Source organism: Lipomyces doorenjongii, assembly GCF_038497915.1.
Source record: "Lipomyces doorenjongii strain NRRL Y-27504 unplaced genomic scaffold V1508scaffold_119, whole genome shotgun sequence".
Lineage (NCBI taxonomy): Eukaryota > Fungi > Ascomycota > Lipomycetes > Lipomycetales > Lipomycetaceae > Lipomyces > Lipomyces doorenjongii.
In genome coordinates this window covers 1-21,544 of record NW_027118186.1, presented here as the reverse complement: position 1 = coordinate 21,544, position 21,544 = coordinate 1, and the positions used below count along the sequence as shown (strand labels likewise).

General features: G+C 45.7%; 12 protein-coding genes across 12 annotated transcripts; 7 read left to right on the top strand and 5 right to left on the bottom strand.

Moving 5' to 3' along the window:
- Positions 1-99: 99 nt before the first annotated feature.
- V1508DRAFT_361614 (ribonuclease H-like domain-containing protein) lies at positions 100-831 on the bottom strand (the record flags this gene model as incomplete). Its single annotated transcript, XM_066937196.1, has 2 exons — positions 100-488; positions 552-831. 2 exons carry the CDS (start codon positions 829-831, stop codon positions 100-102), a joined length of 669 nt encoding a protein of 222 aa, XP_066792564.1.
- A 542-nt stretch (positions 832-1,373) lies between these two features.
- Positions 1,374-4,029, top strand: V1508DRAFT_377526 (P-loop containing nucleoside triphosphate hydrolase protein). The gene is made up of 3 exons (XM_066937613.1): positions 1,374-1,626; positions 1,683-1,871; positions 1,918-4,029. The coding sequence occupies exons 1-3, from the start codon at positions 1,480-1,482 to the stop codon at positions 3,937-3,939; spliced, it is 2,358 nt and encodes a 785-aa protein (XP_066792563.1). The 5' UTR covers positions 1,374-1,479; the 3' UTR covers positions 3,940-4,029.
- V1508DRAFT_427429 (uncharacterized protein) lies at positions 3,953-5,078 on the bottom strand. The gene is made up of 3 exons (XM_066941679.1): positions 4,320-5,078; positions 4,201-4,267; positions 3,953-4,142 (listed from the first exon to the last, which is right to left on the bottom strand). The coding sequence occupies exons 1-3, from the start codon at positions 4,859-4,861 to the stop codon at positions 4,080-4,082; spliced, it is 672 nt and encodes a 223-aa protein (XP_066792562.1). The 5' UTR covers positions 4,862-5,078; the 3' UTR covers positions 3,953-4,079.
- On the top strand, positions 5,031-6,113 carry V1508DRAFT_458376 (uncharacterized protein). The gene is made up of 4 exons (XM_066942718.1): positions 5,031-5,157; positions 5,218-5,431; positions 5,488-5,584; positions 5,641-6,113. The coding sequence occupies exons 1-4, from the start codon at positions 5,102-5,104 to the stop codon at positions 5,982-5,984; spliced, it is 711 nt and encodes a 236-aa protein (XP_066792561.1). The 5' UTR covers positions 5,031-5,101; the 3' UTR covers positions 5,985-6,113.
- Positions 6,114-6,319: 206 nt separating this feature from the next.
- V1508DRAFT_427425 (mitochondrial 54S ribosomal protein uL23m) lies at positions 6,320-7,283 on the top strand. The gene is made up of 2 exons (XM_066941678.1): positions 6,320-6,891; positions 6,953-7,283. The coding sequence occupies exons 1-2, from the start codon at positions 6,434-6,436 to the stop codon at positions 7,176-7,178; spliced, it is 684 nt and encodes a 227-aa protein (XP_066792560.1). The 5' UTR covers positions 6,320-6,433; the 3' UTR covers positions 7,179-7,283.
- A 99-nt stretch (positions 7,284-7,382) lies between these two features.
- V1508DRAFT_427421 (uridine kinase family-domain-containing protein) lies at positions 7,383-9,208 on the top strand. The gene is made up of 4 exons (XM_066941677.1): positions 7,383-7,635; positions 7,695-7,774; positions 7,825-7,944; positions 7,999-9,208. Exons 1-4 carry the CDS (start codon positions 7,477-7,479, stop codon positions 9,038-9,040), a joined length of 1,401 nt encoding a protein of 466 aa, XP_066792559.1. The 5' UTR covers positions 7,383-7,476; the 3' UTR covers positions 9,041-9,208.
- A 52-nt stretch (positions 9,209-9,260) lies between these two features.
- V1508DRAFT_427420 (uncharacterized protein) lies at positions 9,261-10,748 on the top strand. Its single transcript, XM_066941676.1, has one exon. It carries the CDS (start codon positions 9,300-9,302, stop codon positions 10,689-10,691), a length of 1,392 nt encoding a protein of 463 aa, XP_066792558.1. The 5' UTR covers positions 9,261-9,299; the 3' UTR covers positions 10,692-10,748.
- Positions 10,659-11,655, bottom strand: V1508DRAFT_427419 (ubiquinone biosynthesis protein COQ7-domain-containing protein). Its single transcript, XM_066941675.1, has one exon. The coding sequence runs from the start codon at positions 11,473-11,475 to the stop codon at positions 10,741-10,743; it is 735 nt and encodes a 244-aa protein (XP_066792557.1). The 5' UTR covers positions 11,476-11,655; the 3' UTR covers positions 10,659-10,740.
- Positions 11,656-11,716: 61 nt separating this feature from the next.
- On the top strand, positions 11,717-13,915 carry V1508DRAFT_427418 (uncharacterized protein). The gene has a single exon (XM_066941674.1). The coding sequence runs from the start codon at positions 11,889-11,891 to the stop codon at positions 13,722-13,724; it is 1,836 nt and encodes a 611-aa protein (XP_066792556.1). The 5' UTR covers positions 11,717-11,888; the 3' UTR covers positions 13,725-13,915.
- On the bottom strand, positions 13,833-15,902 carry V1508DRAFT_38151 (kinase-like domain-containing protein). The gene is made up of 2 exons (XM_066937699.1): positions 14,844-15,902; positions 13,833-14,792 (listed from the first exon to the last, which is right to left on the bottom strand). The coding sequence occupies exons 1-2, from the start codon at positions 15,850-15,852 to the stop codon at positions 13,942-13,944; spliced, it is 1,860 nt and encodes a 619-aa protein (XP_066792555.1). The 5' UTR covers positions 15,853-15,902; the 3' UTR covers positions 13,833-13,941.
- Positions 15,903-16,181: 279 nt separating this feature from the next.
- On the bottom strand, positions 16,182-18,177 carry V1508DRAFT_406936 (uncharacterized protein; the record flags this gene model as incomplete). Its single annotated transcript, XM_066938815.1, has 5 exons — positions 16,182-17,765; positions 17,790-17,803; positions 17,851-17,924; positions 17,983-18,087; positions 18,143-18,177. The coding sequence occupies 5 exons, from the start codon at positions 18,175-18,177 to the stop codon at positions 16,182-16,184; spliced, it is 1,812 nt and encodes a 603-aa protein (XP_066792554.1).
- Positions 18,178-18,833: 656 nt separating this feature from the next.
- V1508DRAFT_38163 (uncharacterized protein) lies at positions 18,834-19,526 on the top strand. The gene is made up of 2 exons (XM_066937703.1): positions 18,834-19,168; positions 19,255-19,526. The coding sequence occupies exons 1-2, from the start codon at positions 19,018-19,020 to the stop codon at positions 19,458-19,460; spliced, it is 357 nt and encodes a 118-aa protein (XP_066792553.1). The 5' UTR covers positions 18,834-19,017; the 3' UTR covers positions 19,461-19,526.
- Positions 19,527-21,544: the final 2,018 nt, after the last annotated feature.

Genomic DNA, 21,544 nt, shown 5'->3' with positions numbered 1-21,544 from the left:
ATATATAACTAGCTTTTGTGGTAGCCAACTCCTTCAAACGCCGGTGATATGAAACTCTTTCGTAACCCTCGTATCTATTTTCGTACTGCTAACGCAAGCTTATGCTTCTTCAATAGCAGGAACGAGCGCCTTTTCTTTCGCGCTCTTCGCCTTCTTCAAAAATCCTCTACTTTCCCTTGCCTGCTCTAACCTCTGAAAATCATCTTTAAATTGTCTAAAGAGTAAGATGCATGCACGCGCGTCTTCGACTGATGAGTGCTCGTCTCCCTGAATATCAATACCCAGGAATTCCTTGGCAAGTTTCTTTAAAGATGGTGCGCGGCCTTTGCTTATTTTTCGGAATGCAGCATGTTTCGATGTATCACGGATTAGTCTCTTGGGGTGCGCGATCAAGAGCACTTTCAAATCATTAGACACTGCATGTCCGACTAAAACCCGATCCTTCAAAATATCCGCAACTTTATATTGAACTTCTTTAAACGATTTGGCTAGATCTATGTTAGTATTTTGATATTTGATATTTGCCATCGATGTAGGATAATACCCCATACCGTTCTGCATGTCCGACGGTCTGATACCACTGACCCACGTTCGCCAATCCGTAACTTTCTCCTCAGGTCTTACAAATTCGTCCATTACGACGGCTCCATAATAGTTGACAATCGATACTCTAGCTAGAACTGATCTCTTGCCTTCATGACCGACGCCAACGAACTCGCAGTCCAACGACACATACTTTCCAATCGCAGTTTTTGTCTCGTCAATCTCGACTGGCCGATTCGACCAGGTTTTCAATGCATCTTTTCCGGCAGTTTTGTCATCAGCTCCCATAGCTGCGAATAAATGTGCCGTAGCGGATTTAGCTGACCGCTTGGCACTGGATTGAACTGCTTCTGGTCCATACACCTTCTTTAGATCCTCAATGGGAATATCATTATCATCCGCCCATTTTAGCAAATCTACCGCACTCCGATTTTTGCTCGAGTTCGCGTTCTTTTCGACAATCTTGGAGACAATACTCTCTAGTGATTGTTTCTTCTGCTTGTGCTTCCGGTTCGATTCTCCCGTGCCGTTGGATTCTTCGTCTTCGCGTTTCCGCTTTACTGTCGGCTTTTTCTGAGATTGTTGAAAGGCTAGCCAATTAGCAGATAGTGTTCCTGCCATTACGCTTTCAGCTGGCTCTAAGCCGGTGTAAATTTCACAAAATAATATTCTGGGCTGATCCTTTGAACGTACAACTGTTAGCTTGCGGTTAACGTTGTTGCCCCCGACAACTTTTTTTTTGGTTTGGGAGCAAATAGCTGACACTGTAACAACTAGCTCCACATTGACCGTACCAGTTGTACAATTTTAGTTGCGGCTTGTACCTTTTGACTAAGACTCCCAAAGAGGTCTAGCGAGAGTTCCCCTGGCACTCGAAAAATTTCGAATGCTCATTTCATGTACGTGATCCCGCGCAAAGTTCACTGACCTCACTGCATGCAAGGCATACTATATTGCAAAATGTCAGGTCCCAGATCTCGAAATAAGAAGCAACAGGTTACTAAACGTGTGAACGAGAAGCAGTTAAAACGAGACCGCGATGTGAAGGAACTCCAAGACCTGGAACGGCGAATACATGACTTCGTATGTCAATATCTCTCAACAAATGTGTTATCTGCAAACTGCTAATATAATATTAGGACCCGAGAGAAGTGACTGCCTTTGCTGAACTACCTATATCTAAGTTTACGTCTATTGGCTTGAAACAGTCGCATTTCACGACCTTGACCGAGATTCAGAGAGCTGCGATTCCAGTGGCATTGAAAGCAAAGGATGTATTAGGCGCCGCCAAGACCGGCAGTGGGAAGACTTTGGCATTTTTAATCCCGGTATGTTAATGAATTGCCGAATATGTATGGGAGCTAATCGGGGTAGTTGCTGGAATCTTTGTACCGGAATCAATGGACACAACACGACGGCTTAGGAGCTCTAGTAATCTCGCCCACACGTGAGCTCGCAATACAAATATTTGACGTCCTCCGCAAAATAGGTCGTGCTCATTCGTTTTCAGCTGGCTTGGTTATTGGCGGAAAAGACGTGCAGGTTGAGCGGGATCGAATTTCGCGCTTGAACATTTTGGTCTGCACGCCAGGTCGCCTACTACAACATATGGACCAAGCGGCTGGATTTGAGATGGGGAACCTAAAGATGTTGGTCTTGGATGAGGCAGATAGGATTTTGGATATGGGATTCCGTAAGACGATTGATGCTATCATCCAACACTTGCCCAAGCATAGACAAACCCTACTATTTTCAGCTACCCAGACCAGGTCAGTTGCTGATCTCGCTCGATTAAGTTTGTCGCCAAATGCCGCGGAGTATATTTCAGCACATGAAAAAGCATCATCAAGTACACCTACGACTCTCAAGCAATATTATGTGATAACTCCGCTGCCAGACAAGCTCGATACATTGTTTGGTTTTCTTAAAACACATCTCAAGGCCAAGATTCTCGTGTTTGCATCATCATCCAAGCAGGTTCGGTTCATGTTCGAGGCATTCAAGACACTTCATCCTGGTATTCCTCTCATGCATCTGCATGGTCGGCAGAAACAGACAGCGCGGATAGACGTCACCGATCGATTCGCCGAGTCCCGATATGCATGTTTATTTTGCACAGATATTGCTGCACGTGGTCTTGATTTCCCATCCGTCGACTGGGTCGTCCAACTAGATGCCCCGGAGGACGCGGAGACATATATTCATCGCGTTGGTCGGACGGCAAGGTTCGATTCTGCAGGTCGCGCTCTACTGCTACTTACGCCTTCCGAACAAGCAGGAATGCAAGCTAAACTGGAAGCGAAGAAGGTACCGATTGAGAAAATTACGATCAAGGAATCCAAAAAGAGAAGTATACGTGCAGACCTGCAAGCTCTATGCTTCAGGAATCCGGAGATTAAATATCTCGCTCAAAAGGCTTTCATATCATATTGCAAGTCGATTTTCATCCAGAAAGATAAGGCGATTTTCAAGTTCGCAGAACTACCGGCGGAAGAATTTGCCGAGAGCCTTGGTCTTCCAGGAGCGCCGCGCATCAAATTTTTGAGTAGCCAAAGGTCTAAGGAGATAAAGAACGCTTCGCAACAGAATCTATCGGTTGATTCGGAAAGTGAAGACGCCAGCGAGGATCAGGGTAAACCAAAGACCAAGGACCTTGTGCGAACGAAATATGATCGCATGTTTGAGCGCCAGAATCAGAATGTCTTGTCGCAGCACTACATGAACCTGATCAAAGACGAGAATGCCAATGCTCGCAAACTGGATGAGGATGAAGATGATGGATTCATGTCAGTTAAGCGACGAGATCATGAATTATCCGACTCGAGTGCATCAGAAGATGAGACAGAGCAACGTGAGCGGAACAGTAGGCCGGTAACTACATTAGAGATCGACAACGCTCCTGTTTCCAACCGCCAGGCGAAGGCTGCGCTGTCGAAGAAGGCCATGTTGAAGTATAAACCAAATCCCACTAAATTGGTATTTGACGACGAAGGTAAACCACATGCAATATATGAATTCGAAGACGAAGAAGATTTTAAGAAGCACGGCAAGGCTGAAGAGCAGAAGACGGAATTTATCAATAGAGAAGGGCAGCGAATGCGTGAAGTGGATATGGTCGACAAGGCGATTGCGAAAGAGAAGCGGAAAGAGAAGAAATGGAAACACAGAGAAAGAGAACGATTGGCAGAAAATGAGGACATGTCCGAAGGATACGATGAAGAGGGCATGGAACATTCTGAAGTCGATGACGTGCAGATTGGTGGAGGTGGTAAGCGGAAGAAATGGTTCGATGAAAAAGGTAAAGCCAAACGAGCGAAGCCAGAGGTTGTTGAGATTGATCAACCAAAGACTCTCGACGATTTGGAGGCCTTATCCCTTAGCCTGCTTAACCAATAGAGGATCGGTGACATAACCAATAATATACCAATGCATTCAAAACACTAGAAGTGCACTTAACACTATAACGTATGTACAGGTCGTCAGAACAACGCAATGATGATACAAAACCCAGTGATGAATAATCGTAATAAAATACACTAATACAACAAAAATGGCGGTGCGACCTGCTGGTCTATGCGCACTGAGTTAGTGTCGAAAGCCTAGGCAATGATATGTTAAAAATGAGCATGAGCTGTGCGGCAATAGAGCGCAGTATACCTCTATGTGCAATTCAATCAGTACTCGCTTGCGGGAGCCAGCAAACCGCCGATATTCCTCGGACACGCTATATACATAAGTTAGTAGAATCTTTAGTACCCGATCTGCAATGGACTGACCTCGCCAAGTTCCACTTCTGCACCCTCCGCAGACACCCTATGACCGTTCCCGTCCGGTGGCGTCCCATACCACCGCAAACAAGTAGAGGATACTTATCCTTATGCGCTATTATGTCCAATGCTCGGACGATTCTGCTTTCCGGCAGCTGATCCCACGGGTTCGTAGATCGTGGACGTCGGCCCGAGGATCGTATACTCGCATCGGCGTCCACTTCATCATTTTCCACATCCGCTCCACTTTCAATTCCTAGGTGGTGTATCTGTATCGCATTCGCTCGAGTAAACCTTACAAATGCCTCCGAAGGTTCTTCCAGTTCCAACCAAATCACAGCTGTTAACCGCAAGTCGGCAATGAACGGGAAGTTAATAGGCGTCGGCTGGCCGGACCTGTATAATTGATCTTCCACGGGACAAAAGTTCAGTGGCGGCACTAGTTTTTGGAATGGAGGATGCTGTAGCGTAGCCATTTCAGATGCTGTGCTACTGTTGGTAGACGACGGAGAGTTCGAGTCAAAGTCATCGTCGTTGAGATCATCCGCCATTTCGTTGACAGAAATGGGCAAGCAAATTAAAATAGTAGATCTCAAAGTGATTGCCTAACTGTTGAGCCAATTACTGGACGAATCGTAGTGCCATGGATTAACATAGTCAATATCGGTGACATGGAAAACCGATGAACCCACACGTGGAATGGTGAAACAAACTTTCGCGCTCGAATTGCACACTCATACATGCACAAACACTACCATTAGATCTGATCCCACCACGTACCCAACAAACAAATGACCGATTCAGAGAATGTTACGCCGGATCCTGAGCGTCGTACGCCTTCGGAGACGTATGTGACGTATTTGTCTATTGCTACTACCATGGGGGATTTACTAATAGGATGACGCAGGCTTTACATACGCAACCTCGACGAGAGCATTAAGATCCCCCTATTAAAGGAATCACTGGATGCCGTCTTCTCTCCTTACGGCAATATTCTAGACATAGTTGCACATGGAAACATACGGATGCGAGGGCAAGCTTTTGTGGTGTTTGACGATGTGGAGAGCGCATCGGAGGCGCTAGACGAGGTTCAGGGCTTCGAACTGTTTGACAAACCCATGGTCAGTAATGCTGCAACTATCATGTTACCTATAGCAACTGACCAACTGTGATCTAGGTCATACAATTTGCCAAAACAAAGAGTGATGTTACTGTGAAGCAAGAAGGGGAGGAAGCTTTCGAGGAACACAAGAAACTACGACTGGAAGCTAAAGGTACGTTACTGATATGCTCTGCATAGCGTGTGATGATCACTTATGGGATAATATAGAACGACGGAAAGCAGAGGAAGAGGCGGCAGCGAAGAAAAGGAAAAGGGCAGGAGGTGCAATTGCAGGACGGCCAGCCAAGAGAGTTGCCGGTCCTCCCGACGAGTTATTACCGCCGAACAAGATTCTATTTCTTCAAAACCTGCCGGATGATATCGCAGCCGATAGGCTTACTGAAGCGTTTGAGAAGTTTCCAGGATTTTTTGAAGTACGACTGGTGCCGGGTCGAAAGGGTATTGGCTTTGTGGAGTATGAGACTGATGAAAATGCGGTTGTCGCGAAGGAGGGAACTGTCGGCATTACATTCAGTGATAAAAAGGCCAAGATCACCTTCGCTCGGAAATAATTCATGTGAACGATCTCTAAGCTTTGTCATTTGGTGTTTGCTTGTAATATTATATCGAACAGGTTTTTCTCCTTATAGATAGCAACAACGGATCGGGAAGTTGATCTATTAGTACTTTCTCAGTTATTATTCATTGCAGTCACACGGTCTGAAACCGTGCCAACATAGGACACGTAAGTGAGGAAAAAATTGAGATAAACCAGTAAGTCATAGTAAATTGGGTGATCGGTCTATTATCATTTGGACGGTACGAAACGCTTATGTATGTGACATTAAAACTTAAAGTGCCGCCAAAGAACTTTTTCGCGATTAACTTCTATCTAAACCGCCAGCAACTGGGCCAGCCTGTCGAATTTGTGTTATACCGACAGCATTGCAATTGCGGATTGTCGCGCTCAGTTTCGATATCAGGCAATTCAAGATACTGTAGTCTACAGATATAGCCAATCATGCCGCGCAAATCGCCAGCATTGAAGATCCCGTCATCGACAGTTCTGAAGCAGCTTTACTTCCAGCAAACGAAACCAAAGTCGAAGTATGCACCATCACAAGCACAGTTAGATCACGAGCACCGGATGCGGAAATTCAAGGAACGACCAAAGTTTCCAGTGGTCAGAACCAAATATTTCAGACTCGGTCATAACGAGGTGCATTTTCCAAAGCACTCAGTCTCGCTGCTACGACCATTCTCGACTGACTACAATCCATACCGTGCGACGTTCAGAGTGCCAACGACATTCAACAAATTTGACCTGAGAGACTATCTCCATCACTTGTATGGGTTGACTGTCCGAAAGGTGTACTCGAATTTGAAGGAACACAGGTACAAGCGAACGCTGGCAAAATTTATGACTGTTGAAATGGACGAGCCATTTGTTTACCCGAAGTTACCGGATTCGTTCAAACCGTGAGTACTCCTTTTGAAAATTATATCCTGGTTGAAGTAGCCTTACTAACAAATGCTGTAGATGGGAAGTGGACCAGGTTAAGGAGGCAACGAATTACATGGCGGAAGCTGCACATCGTTACGGTGCATCTTCGCAGGACAACAAGGTATTCAAGGCTTATGAAGGTGTCGCGCAACAGAAATTCCCAACGATTAAGCCTTTTATTTCCAAGAGTTCCGCGAAGATGCTGTTACGGAAAGCTAAGCACATTGAGGAGGCATTTGCTTACCCGCCAAAAAAGGCATAGGCTTACGCTAATGCAGAATAGCATTGTACTATAACTAAAATATGCTGTATATAGAATATCAATCATTTCGCTATATTTCTTATTTAATTTTAATTACACTTCATCGGCTTGCGATTGGTATGCAGTTGTAATCTACGTAAGGCCGTAGTGTTAGTGTTCTAGAAACGTGCGGCGACGGGACGCGATCTTGGGAAGAGCTGCCGTTGATAACCCTGGTAGATTGGAAGATTCTAATACTATTCGCAAATTCCCACTTCATCTTACATTGCTTACCGCAGTTTGTCGTAGACGAACAGCAATGGCGAACGAGCCGACGGCGATATCGCCGGCGTCGTTGGCATCGTTGTCCACAATCTGCTATCTACCGCCATGGAGCCGTCCCCACATCATTGGTATCGCGGGGTCTAGCGGTAGTGGTAAGACGAGTGTTGCATCTCAAATTATTAAGGCATTGAACGTGAGTCATGCGGACTTGAAATCTTACCCTGTGACGAATTGCTAACGAATATGGTGAAGGTGCCATGGACTGTGATACTACCTTTTGACAACTTCTATAGACCATTAAACCCGGCGCAGCGCGAAAAGGCTTTCGCCAAGTAAGTCTAACAGCTATCGCAGTGAGACATGCGTCTAACAATGCGCATAGTGAATATGACTTTGATGCACCGGAGGCGCTAGATTTGGACATGCTGGTCAACGTGTTAACAGATCTCAGACACGGAAAAAAGGTGGAAGTACCGATCTATTCGTTTTCGGAACACAACAGGTATCACTAAATCTGCCGCCACGTCAATGTTCTGACATTACTAACAGAGGGCAGAACTGAACTGTCCACGACTATTTACGGTGCCAACGTTATAATCTTGGAAGGAATCTTCACGCTGTACGATCCACGAATCCTAGAACTGCTGGATCTTAAGGTTTTTGTCGATACGGATCTTGACATATGCATGGCTCGCCGTTTGCGACGTGACATTGTGCACCGTGGGCGAGAACTGACTGGCGCCATGAAGCAATGGTTTTCGTTCGTTAAGCCAAATTTTGAGAGATATGTCAGACCGACTATGCAACAAGCTGACGTCGTTGTTCCGCGCGGTCTGGACAATGTTGTCGCCATTGACATGTTGATTAAGCATGTCCAGCGCACACTTGCTTCAAAGAGTAGACTACATCTTGAGCAGCTTGGACAACTGGTTGGTACCAAAGGAGGGAATACTGCACTTGCAACCAAAGAGAATATTGAGAGTTTAGATACCGTGCGGGTGCTACCCCAGACTCCACAGGTGCAGGCAATGCATACTATCCTGTTTAACCGTGCCACTACCCGAGATGACTTCGTTTTTTATTTTGAGCGCTTGATGGCAATATTGATTGCGTCAGCATTAGACTACGTGCCATATGAAGCCAAAAAGGTCCAAACCGCGACAGGTCTAGACTATATTGGACTTGCCGCAACAACGGAGATTTGTGCAGTGTCAATTTTGCGTGCCGGAGCTTGTTTCGAAACGTCTTTGCGCCGCATATTACCGGCTATTGCTATAGGGAAGGTCCTAATCCAATCGAATTCCCGAACGGGAGAGCCATTTCTTCATTACTTGAAGCTGCCTTCAGGCATTGAGAACAAATTCATTTTATTAGTCGATGCTCAAGCAACAACTGGTGCCGCAGCGATCATGGCCATTCGGGTACTACTGGACCATGGTGCTCTGCCAGAAAATATCTGTTTTGTTACATATCTCGCCGACAAACGAGTTGCGATTAGGCGTATTTTGGCAGCATACCCGAAGGTGAAAGTGGTGGTTGGCAAACTTGAGGATCAGATTCGAAGACGATTCATCGATACTCGATATTTTGGAACGTAGATTTTGTTTGGAATTGTCAATTGTGCATATATAGACGTCGATTTTTGATGGGTCTTTTGTATCTAGTCAATGATAGGTGCTGGAGATAACAGCGAAAGGAAATTTTTAATCTGTGCGATTTGAAAGATATTTTAGTGACCCTTACTACCTAATACATGTATGCAGCCCAAAACTAATTGGGTTAGGTCTAGACACATCGTAGTCATCGGTCGCTATATGTCAACAGTCGACTTCACATATCTAACAACGACTCCAGTGCATGATGTCAGATCCATATGAGAAACTCGCGACATATTTGCTATCGAGCACTTTGGCTTCTCCCCCTACTTCTGAGGCTCTTCAGGTGCATATTAATGCAATCCGCACTACTGTTGTGCCGAAACCTGGTGTATTGTCTACCATATGGCCAGGCATACTACAAGTACTAGCGTACCCGATTCTAACGAACGAGATAATTACGTTATTGGTCGATGAGGTCGTTGAACCTATTATTGCTTCTGGTGCGTCCACGTGGGAGGAGATAAGAACAACGGTCGGAGATGCAGAGACATTATTGGAGACGTCGAAGGCGGACACGAACAGCAAGGTCAAGAAGGCTGCAATTGGATTCCTTTCTTTCTACGACTTCTCTGATGGAGAACAGAAGGGCCTTGAGATAGTGCAAGAAATAGTTGGAATAATAACCATAGAAAATCAGCCGGAGGGAGTAATCACAAGGGTTGAAAACATCATTGATCAATTCCTCACAAATTACTTTGCGGTCCGGCCGACCGTTATTAGATCTGTGTTGGAAATCAAGAAGGCAGGCAAATACTCTGCGACGATAATATCCCGTGTTCAGGAGCTGACGCTTACGATCTTACGACATAACACAACTGGAGTCGATGATATTCCAGCGGATCTACTCAACTACACCGTTACGCAAGACGACATTCTAGCAGAGCTCATGACAATCCAATTTTATGAATCGCTGCTTGATCTATATCTACCACCGACCATTTTTTTTATAACCAAGCCCACTTATCTGGAGATAGCAAATACCTGCAAATCATCAGCTGCTACCAATTTAGAACGCTCCGCAGCATCGCGCACTTTGGGACGTTTGAGCAGGTCGCGCGAGGATGTTTTCAGCGAAATTGACAGCAGTCTAGGAATTGTAAAAAACTTGACACTGCGAGACGAAATCGACCGCACCATGCTTGCGTTAATCCCTGGCAAGTACATCGCGACTGTGAATCCTCAGCTCATACGGAACTTTCCGGTCAGCGCAGCGTCGCTTGTAGATATTTTGCTTAATTGGTGCCACTCTAAGGAGGCACTTGACTTGTTACGCTTAGACACTCCAAAATTGACAAAGCTTCCAGTCCCGGAATTGCTGCGAGTGGGGAAAGCATTGGCAGAATCCTATCACGGCAAGAAGGTGCTAGTCAGCTTGCCAGGAGTCATGGAGGTGCTATTGACTAGACGCGAACGAATGGGCTACAGAATCATGAGGCTTCGGGGCGATATCGTCGACACACTAGCAGAATCTGACTCTGAAACACTAGGTCTGTATTGGTATGACCGTGTTCAAGAGGAAAGAGTTCGTGGTCACTGGGGACGTGAGGAAAATGGAGAGCCCAAGGTCGATATTATGGACAGGGCAGCTTAATTGTACGTATGGCGAGAATCTTAGTATAGTACACGATATTTTCATACATTTACAACCTCTCTGCAATCCAAACTGCTGCCCGACATCCGTTTTTAATTGTTTCAGTTAGAAGCATGTATGGTGTCGCCTTCTCTGCATCATTCTCAACCGCTGTGTCCAAGTGCTCTAATTCATCATCTCTAAACTGGCTCACCGTGGTCGCAAGCGCTCGGAGTTCGTCACTAGCCCGTCCATTTGTTGAAGTTCGAACCTCTTCATCCAATATTCGTACTAAATCCCTTAATTGATTATTGTAATGTCCACCTATGACTGTCTCAACTGCAAGTGTACATGCCATGGCGGCTTCCTTTCCCATCACTGCAGTCCCCACACCAAGCCCGTATGCGGCAATTTTCCATACCGGACTTAACAGGGATGGTCTTACGCGATGCTTATTCTGTAGGTCGTCGAATGCTTTGTGATGACGGATCTCCTGATCCCACATATGCTGGATCAAAGGCGCGACCGAAGGCATTCTACGCTTGAACACGAAATGTTGGCCGGCATATATAAGATCCGCACCTAATTCTCCGGCTTGGTCAACCCGTATAAGACGTGACAAGAATTTTCTTGCTTCTGGAGTTAGAGGAGGGAACTTCTCAGGTAACTTTGCGTCTGCTGTATCGTGCGACTGTGCCGCAATGGAATTGTATTCCATTAATCTTGCGCATCCTGCCGGTGCAAAGGCACGGACCCGAGCTCTGCTGGATCTTAAGATTGGTATAGACATATGCTTGTATGACATTATAGACCAATGCACCCAAATAATAGGAACGACTGACACTATTTAGTCAGTTGATGTTAATATCGCTGGCAGGTTGGTATTGGCTGATCTGAACGCCTGAAGGAATCCCAGTCGCATTCCAGTGGCGGGCAAGGGTTATGGCCGGAATTACTCTCAGAGTTAATTACTCCTTGTACAAATATACGTTAGCGCAACTAGAAAAGTTAGTCCCGACAATCATTAGTTTCCAGATTTTGAGGGTTAGGAGAAAGGAATGTTAAAGACATAATCCGGGTAATCCCCACTCATAATTAATATTTTGCCAATTCAACCGATATTGAGATAATACCACGAGAACATCTACGAAATCATTCATTCCCTACATAGGCAATAGATTTAGACTAGTCACAAGACTTAGATAGCTATTTGCTGACATGACCGGCCAACATGGGCCTCCAGTGGCTATAGTTTACTTCTCAGAGACTGGCACAGCACAGTCACTAGCTGATCATCTTCGCAAGCAATTACTACGACTTCATTTCCAGTCTCTTGTTCTCGACGCCGAGGATGTTGAGCGGGTAATGACGGTGTTGTTTGCTGGCGGTCACGACGAACGTCGTCCGATTGTCGTATTGTTGTGTGCAACAACCGGGAATGGAGAGATTCCGCGACATGCACGCCGCCTTTGGAAGTTATTACTGAGACGCAAGCTCACTTCAGAAACCTGTGCTGGGCTCCTATTTACGAGCTTCGGTTTAGGAGACACGGCGTATGCTAGGTTTAATTGGGCGGCGAAAAAAGTGCATAAGCGCATATTACAACTTGGTGGACAAGAGCTTTGCACTAGAGGTGAAGGAGATGACTCAGCGAGTGGAGGGATAGAGGGGGGTTATGCAACCTGGGAGCCAATACTTTTGTCTTCCTTGCTAGATCTATATCCTCTCGCGGACGGTCTAGAGCGTATACCAGACGATACATTGCTACCTCCAGAATTCGAAGTCCGAATACTTGCACCATCGGAATCGAAGGAGTCGCCTGGCACTCTGCTGCAATCTCGGGTTACGCCAGCTGCACGACTCGGAACTGTTACCGTGAATGATCGCATTACTCCTCCCACGCATTTTCAGGACACGCGACAATTTAAATTTGCAGTTGAACAGAATCATAGGGAATCTCAACATGTGATCCCTGGGGCTACGGTGCTGCTATATGCTCAAAATGATCCGGAAGCCGTGTCGGCCCTCATATCATCTCAGAATTGGGATCATATAGCAGATCATCTGATATCTGTCCCATCTGCTGTGCAGAAGTGGGCAACAACAAATCCACTAACTCTACGATCGTTGCTGACATATCATCTCGACTTGAATGCTGTACCGCGCGCTACTTTTTTTGAGACATTGAGCTACTTCTCACGAGGTAGTGAGCAGCAAGTGGAAAAGCTCAGAGAGTTTGCGGATGCCACGAATGAAGAATATACACAGGATCGCTATGATTATGCTGATCGTCCCCGCCGGTCGGCCTTGGAATGTCTTCTAGAATTCGAATCAGTTAAAATACCTGTTGCATATATTCTTGAAGTCTTTGGTACACTACGCCCACGCCAGTTCTCTATTGCTGGATGGAGTAATGGTCAGATTGAACTTCTAATCACGGTCGTGAAGTATAAGACGATTTTACGAAGAATTCGGCATGGCGTTTGTACAAAATACGTTTCCGGTCTAAAACCAGGAGATAAGTTCCTCTACGAGATTGCCCAACCACAGTCGAAGCCGCCACCTATGGACAAGCCCGTTGTTTTGATCGGTCCTGGCACAGGCGTGGCGCCGTTGCGTGCTCTCTTAAATGAAAGATTTCACCGAGGCATTGATACGCCTTCGATGCTAGTGTTCGGTAACCGATCGCGAAGTGCAGACTTCTACTATGAGGATGAATGGAAGGCTGCCACAGCAGCACAGGAGCAAATTGACGAGAATGGTGTCATGACGATGTCAGGTCCGAAATGTACGATTGTTGCATGCTTTTCTCGTGATGGAAATTCAACAAGATATGTCCAGCAGGTGCTCAAACGTGACGACGTAGCAAGAGAAGTAGGCCGACTATTGGCGCATGAAGGGGGATACGTGTGGGTATGTGGCAGTAAAGGCAATATGCCACGAGCAGTCCGGAGTGCCATAGAAGAAGCTATAGAGACAGTGATTGGAAGCAATGGCGGTAAGGTTGTTGCTGAAATGGACAAGCTTGGGAGATATCTTGAAGAGACATGGTAAAATGTATTCTATGTTTCTTCTTGTACATAATTAATTAAAATCGGAATCGGAGCTACCTGTCACGCAATGTCCACAAGTATTTCAGAAATTTGTGGAGATTCATGTTTCCTGTGTTCAGTCAGTGTTTCGGCCGACTAGTTCTCGAAATGTATGCATGGTGAGACGTTTAAATGAAAGACGTAATTTACGATACTTTTAGAATATATACACAAGAGTCCTACGAAGTGAGGATATATTCTCCCTTGTCGTCTTTCACCAACTTTCCCTGCTTCACATATTTCTCAAACATGTCTTGTGGGACCCAACCCTTCGTGGAATAAAACGGAAGCTTAGACAACATCAGCTCCCAAGTCTCAGCGTCCTTCGCTTGCTTTTCAATCTCCTCTTCAGTGAAATTTACCGGAGAGACCAGCATATTGTCGGTCACAGCCGACCAGTGCTTACTCTTAATTAAGGCCTCGCGCAAATCGGTAATTTCGAGTGGATGATAGTCGTAATCTGTTGCCATAGCGACGCTGTACGGTTCTGTTACCAATTTAGCGCGAGGAGAGTATGCGTTGATTAGTGTCGGGAATGAGTGCTTGATCATAAATTCGAAGGAAAATTGATTTGAAGTCGCGGCAATCATGTAGTCGATCTGAGCCTTCTGCTCAGGTGGCAGTGAGTCATAGTCTTCGATCTCCTCCTTCTTGTAAATCTTGTAACCTCTATAGTGTATAAAGCCAGGAGCTCCGTGAAACAAAAACGGTTTAATCGTAGAGCCTTCCCAGTCAAGGAGGTATGCCGATGCAAATGGCTCATTTGGATCATTGCCAGACCGGTCTACCAAGACATTCATGGGGTTTAAATCAGGGTGGTGTAGGCGCGGCGAAAGGATATCTGAATCTGCCTGAACGTCTGAGGGAATGAGAGCAGGAGTAAGAGTGGCATATTGTCGGTATGTGGCGATCCATGTCGGCAAATAGGAGCCGAGCTCAGACGAGGCAATGGCAGGATCCTTTAGGAGATTGGTGTACGCGGTGACGTGCGCAGTCGCCGTAGCTAATAGATAGTCAGAAGGTGCGTACCCTGAATTTCGTGTTAGTACCAGATCATAATTAGTTTACGACCGCAGCATACATGGACCACGATCTATGACACCTGTCTCGTGAACTCCAGGCTGCCAGAACTTTTTCTCAACAGTAGGTCCAATTCTCCACCGATCGATCAACTCCTTGTCCTCCTCTCCTTCATAAGGCAACTTGTTCTGCAAGCTAGGAGAGACATCGTCAGTGAAGTACAGGCTACCAAATGCACTAAATCTCGTCGCAAGAATCTTATCCATTAATGAAACGATCACTTTCAGAACTGTCGCATGTTGCAGTACGGAGGAACCCATAGGATCCCAGCTTTGCATCAGATTCTCAAAATTTTTACTTTGATACTTCGGCGATATAAATTCCATTAGAATGTACTCTCGCTCGAGAGGATTATCGGCAGTTGGACACCACGAAATAACTTCTGGAATCAGCATTCCCCACTTTTTCCTCAAGAAATCCATTGTCGCGACCTCAGACTGTATGCGAGCCTTTCGAGCATCCCTCGACCAGTCTAAGGGATACGGGATTCGCAGAATATATTCAGACCCGTCATCTAACTCGGCGAGGTATATCCTGTTGTATTTTCCCTCGCTCAAGCTAGCTAGTGACACCACATGTGAAGGCTGAACAGTGCTAGACAGGTCTCGCAATCTTCGGATGATTTCGTTAATGCCGCCGATTGCAAATGGAGTATACCGCTTCAATTTTTCTGCCTCATCGTTTTTAAGCCATGTACCCCACGTATACTTAAAAAATTGATCGCGTTCTACATTGGATGCGTCTCCAAGAGTTGTGAATTGGCTGTCGTCAATGCTAGAGCTGAACAAGGCTGAATGGGATGTGAACGTGCGCCGGAGGCGCAATAAACGAAGATATGTTAATGATCTGGTAGAAACGGGTGATACCTGTCTCATGATGGTCTCCTGTATGTAGCTAATAGAGATGTTCGTGAAAGGCGGGAAGTCGAAGTAATGTGGATAAAAAATGTCTGTTAGCAGACACAGCTTACAAGGTAGGAAAGGACGTATGACATAACCATTATGCTCCATCAGGGATGGTCCTCAGCATTTAAAAATGCCTCGGCGAGACCTCGGTGCCATCTCATTCCGTGTTAAACTCTATCTAACACCTGCCAGGATAATAACCTTAATTATTTAACAAGCAAAATCATGGGGCTTAAACCAACCATTCCTCTTTAGAACTAGCGTAGATTACCCTTTTCGTACCCAATTGCTCAACGCGTTTAATGAAAAGTAACCCGAATCATTTACTATTAATCGTAATAAAACACTAGTCTCTAGTCCTTTATCCAAAATATGTAATAGTCAAAGTCGTTTTCACGACAGGTATCTACCGGCAACTGTAGGGTTATGGAATATCATATCAAATGCAACGATCGAGAGTCGATCAGTGGTTTCCGTTGATTTTGAATTCCATATCTCGTATCATCAGTGTATGGCCCCATTTGAGCATTAACCGCCTGTGATCTCAGTGGGATAAACGCTGACGCCAAACCCTTAATCATGCTGCTGCCAGATGTTGTAAATGCTCCCGGTTCCATTTGCTTCATGGGGCTGTATTTGACGGAGTTATAAAAGTTCTCCGACTGCAGTTGGCTCGGTCCGTGGTCAACGTGATCACCCTGCCATGATGTTGGTGAACAGATTCTATAGCCCCATGAATCTTTCATGATATTCTGAACCAGTTCGAACTTTTCCGGCACATCAACATTATGGCACGGTGCCATGAGGCTGCGATGGAATACGTTGACATTTGTGCTATCAACAACGATCGACGACTCAATTACACCTTGAACTTTTGTGGAACGCCGATCTTCTGACCCTGATAGCATGTAACGCACAAATGTAGTCATAATTCCAACGACAGAATCGTTAGCCTCATTCTGAAACATGCCGTACGACTCCGCTGAAGCCACATCAGAAACATCGGATATATCAAACATATTCTGAAATTGTCCGCTGCACGTTTGATTGCTCGTATTGGCCGATTCTTCCTCAACAACAGAATCAAGTTCAGAGAGAACTGGGTCAGTAGCATGCTCGTCAGATCGCAGATATGCATTGATTGCATCCAATGTATCCTCAATATAACTATGCGTATTGTCATCGTTCGTAGACGTAGTTCGCGACGATTCCGTTGCAAAAGAGTACTGTTCGCGAACTATCACCTCAGCGGATTGCGGTGGCATCTCAGAGACAGTTTCAAAGGATAACAATATACTTTCCCTTGACTTGCCGGAAACTTTCTCTTGATCTATCGCTTCTTCATAATCTAGGATTGGCGCTGGCTGATGCTCAGAGTTATACTCCCAGTCGACAGTATCATTAACTGGATATAGTTTAATTATCTCAACAGCTTGGGGATCTGATAGCTCTACCACGTCGCATAGTGGATAATGCATTTTCATACTTTTGTTAGATCGGATAGTGCCAATCAAGTCTTCTACCTGTTGTGATAGAGGATGTACACCTTTCATGATCTTGAGTTTTATGGAATCCATCATCATATTATGCTTCTCATTCTCCTGGTGTAACAGACAAGAGATAGAGGAGTAAGTATCTGCAGATGATAGGGTGGACCTCAAAACGTGCTGTAGTTTCCTGTCTGCATGAATCGCACTCATGGTGACGGTAGTAATAATCCCGTCTTCAGCAGGGTAAACCTGCACATCGGGTCCAGTGTCAAGCGCTCTCGATGGAATAGAAAACAGAATTTCTTTTCCAATTGCTTTTTGGTCCTGTTTAGAAAATATTGTACGCAATGCGAGCTGCATGCTAAGAGACCGAGAAGGCCTATGTCTCTTCGTCGCATTGGGATCCCTGGCAATAATGCCCTCATCATCCTCAATGGTGCCAATTAACTGCACGTTACCAGACTCCGTCACCCTGTGGATGGTATGGTCGACTGGAGGGTTTGACACGAGATTTCGGACAATTAGTTTCTTCCATTTGAAGAGCCATCCGACTTGAGAAGTGATTTCTAGTCACTGTTAGTCACAATCTTCCAAGAAATCCCGGCAGTAGTACCTGCGGTGTTAGCGTCCTCGGTAGAGATTTTCCTGTTGGGGTGTGTAAGTGATTGGTGCCTCCCAGTCTGCTCTCTGATATTAGTTTCCATGCACAGGAGTGTTTCACGCACACGAAGCTATTCATACATACCTTACCGTGGCTTCTCCGAAAAATGCTTGCAAATCTGGAGCGTCTTCGCTCTGCGGACAAAGGTGACGTAGTTTTCTCACCCGTGTGGACGTCGCCAGACCCCGACTTTGGAGTTAGTATGTCGCAATTGTATATAACCATATCACAACATCATACAGACGGCTGCTTAGAATTTCCTGATAATATCAAGGGCATCTTACTCGTTCATAAGATTGCCTGTAATAGGAAAGGGTGGGTGTTGTTGTCGGCAAAATAGCAATCGAATATTTAGTTTCAGCCCATTATATTGGCCGCCTCGAAGTCCACGTTGCGTCAAGGAACAGCAAGACTAATATATTTTGAAACCCAGAAACCGGCCATGTACCCTACTATTTAATTTTCGCCAAACAAGTTACATCCTACGAACTGTTATGATTTTAGTAGTACGTCTTTGTTCGTATCATCATGATTTTCCAGAATAGCTAAAAATTGCAGAAGTCCGAGGCGATGTACGGAACAAGGGAGTTACCTAGCCAAACCTCGGCGCCGACACATAGTAATGCAGGCCGTGCCGACAAAGTATGCCCTTCGGCCAAAAGGCACATCGCAGGCATATGAGCCCATTCAACGGCAATTCATTGTATGTGAACACTGAACGCGCCAAGTGATGGCGAGCATGCTGTGTTTCTAACTGCGCTCTCTGTGTCCAGGAATAGTATGACACGCGCCAGTTTGTCGATGGCCAGTAGCTACAGAAGCCAAGCTGCTTGCAGTCCTAAAAACCGAACTCATCGACAATGGTTGCCGTAATAGACTAGAGCTCTACACAGTAAAACACGTTTTAGCTGCATCGGATCAATCCGGACCCGAGGCGCCGGATTGCAACCGTAGAGGCCATTCTGAACATTCAATGAACACGTATCAGAAAAATCAGCAAGCATATGCGGATCGTGGTGCGGGCTCCATCTTTTTGCGATCGCTATAACGCCGGATGGGAAGTTGAACGATCCGCCCCTCTCTGTCTGGTCAAGACGAACCAGCACGGCCGGGTGGACCATGCTGGAGCAATGCGTAACCAAGAGTTCCAAGTGTCCCATGTTCTTGCTCGCCCTACATTTTTTTTGCCGATTTCATGTTGATCAGGAGCAATTCCCGGTTCTTAGGTCAAATGAGCATTGGTTCAACACGAAGCTGTTCATTCAGTATAGTATGTCACCTGAATTATTATATGATTCCTAAACTACTGAAGGACCAAAGAGAAAAGTCTGCTAATTCAAACATTTTCTATGCAAGTCTCACGTAAGCGGTCTACTCATCGAACAACCGAAATTGATTATAAAACACCCAGTCGAAATGGACAAACAGAATGTTTAGGGAGGCGAACATTCTGTCGCCCAAGAAGTCGCATGCAGGCCGCAAGGCGGGTGCCTCAAATGGCGGAGATTCGCGGAGGAAGAGAATCCCAGATTCGACGTGCCGGAAGATGGAACCGGAGATGACATCATGTTAGTTAACCTCGCTTCCATTCAAACATCTAAAGGCAATATCGGGTCTTTCTGCGAAAGGGATTCTATATTCCCCGAATTCACAGATAACTTGGAATTGAAGAGGAAAGTGTTTCCTGCAGCCGATTACTGGTTATTGCCCAAGTACATATTGATACCGTCATTGGGCAGCCAAGCCACCGCGAGCGAGGATACATTGTTCTTAGAAAGTAGCATTGCCGGACACGGGTTCATGAAACTCACGACGGGGTAGTATTTGCTGTTTCTCAAGAGGATGTTTCCTGACTTGCCATTGTGGCACCATGAAGTTGTTTGCAGATCCACTGTTTGTGGAATGGGAGCTGCAGTTCTGGCAGCTGTAAAACGAGCCTGATTCGGACAGGGCAGTGCCATCGAGATTGGAGAGCGTAATGCTTGAGGTTGCTTCAACGCATGCAAACATGCATCATGGCACGACAACCAAGATGGATTCAGTGCTTACCTCTCTGTCCGAAGGTATTACACAGCTCCATGGCGCTATCCTGAACGGTCGGCAAGAGACGCGTGAACTGGCTTCCCGACTCTCGGAAACGAGGGTTAATTATATTTTTTACGGCGGGTCATTAGTTAGTTCCGCAACGGTTAGCTCGTGAATTTATCATCTGTAACCAGTTCCTCTTGCAGGTCGCCCTCTCAGGACCACTTGCAGCACCTGGCCAACACTTGTCCAATAGAGGAACGGTTGGTTTACTTTCTCTGAATCTCCCAAACTTTGTAATCCAATTGCAGGATTGCAGATTGGTCATCTGTGTTATAATGTAAATGCATTTTCTATGTAGTCCAAGATGGTTGCGATTGTCAGGTCTCGCACTGGATGAGGAATATTTCCATTCATATCAAGAAACTGCGCACACAAGTTCACAAAAGTCACTTTTCTATAGTCAAATAGCCCATACGTGGCATATATGTAGCATATGCAGCCGTCAGTTAACTTTAAGTTAGAACTCATTCAATCTCGTTAGTCTTGGCTTGCCCAAATTCAGCGCCACATTCGCACTAGTACCATTTGCCTCAGCATCAAATACAACGCTCAGAGCATTTCGAGTCTGTTTCATTGATTCCCATGTTCGCTTGATTGGACTCTTTGTCCGGGATGCCTCGCATGGAGTAGTATTAGAAGGCTCGACACCTAAAAGAGATAAGACTTTCGGCTTCCTTCGTCCAACTTCGATGGCGAGTGCGCGATCGTGAGTCGGATCTATCTTTTTGGAGCACTTCAATTGAGTAGCTGCTGGTACTTTGTTGTCAACGTCGCTAATATGCTCACAATAGTTTGGCCAAAAATTCTCTTTTTCGCCGTCATACGTCGTAAGCGGGACGCTCTTAAGAGACTGATCAAGTGAGCAGGATGCCTCACTCTGCTGAATATCGGATCGTAGCCTTCTCGATCGTCGACTTCCTAATGGATCAGCAATGGGCATTAAGTCAATTGCACGACATATCGGATAACTCGGGCAGGGCATTGTGGAGATGCATCGCTGTCGACCGCAGCATGGAGAGATGGTGATAATTTCGCGACACATAGCAGACGGATTACGCCGTTATTGAACGGATGTCCAGTGCGGTGATTGCAGGCGATATTTGAACTGAGTGGATCATTTGCCCAAGAATTTGAGGGCCAACTTAAGCCCCATAGACTTGAATGCGGCTCTAGGACGAAGGTGAAACGAACGTCTCGAAGTTTCCTGCCTATGTCCGTGCGGAGTTGTAAATCATTGTAGAAAAGAAGTTGCTCATGTGAGCAAGGATGAGGCAGACGGCCCCACCATAGAGATATATCTTAAGTTTAATACTCTGGCATAAGTGAAAGTCCATTAACTGTTGTAACATATTATGAGGCTGGCTCCAGGGCTAAGTTTGAGCTGGTTGACAGGCACCTTGTGCAGTACATACACATACGCCCGAGCTCAGATAGCGAGAAGGGAGAAATGCAGGCGTCTTGTCATCTAGGGCTGTTGACGATATTCGACTTGACGAATATTATTCGACCGATTATCGGCGTCGAATACGATATCGGCCAATCCCCCGGCGTCGGATAC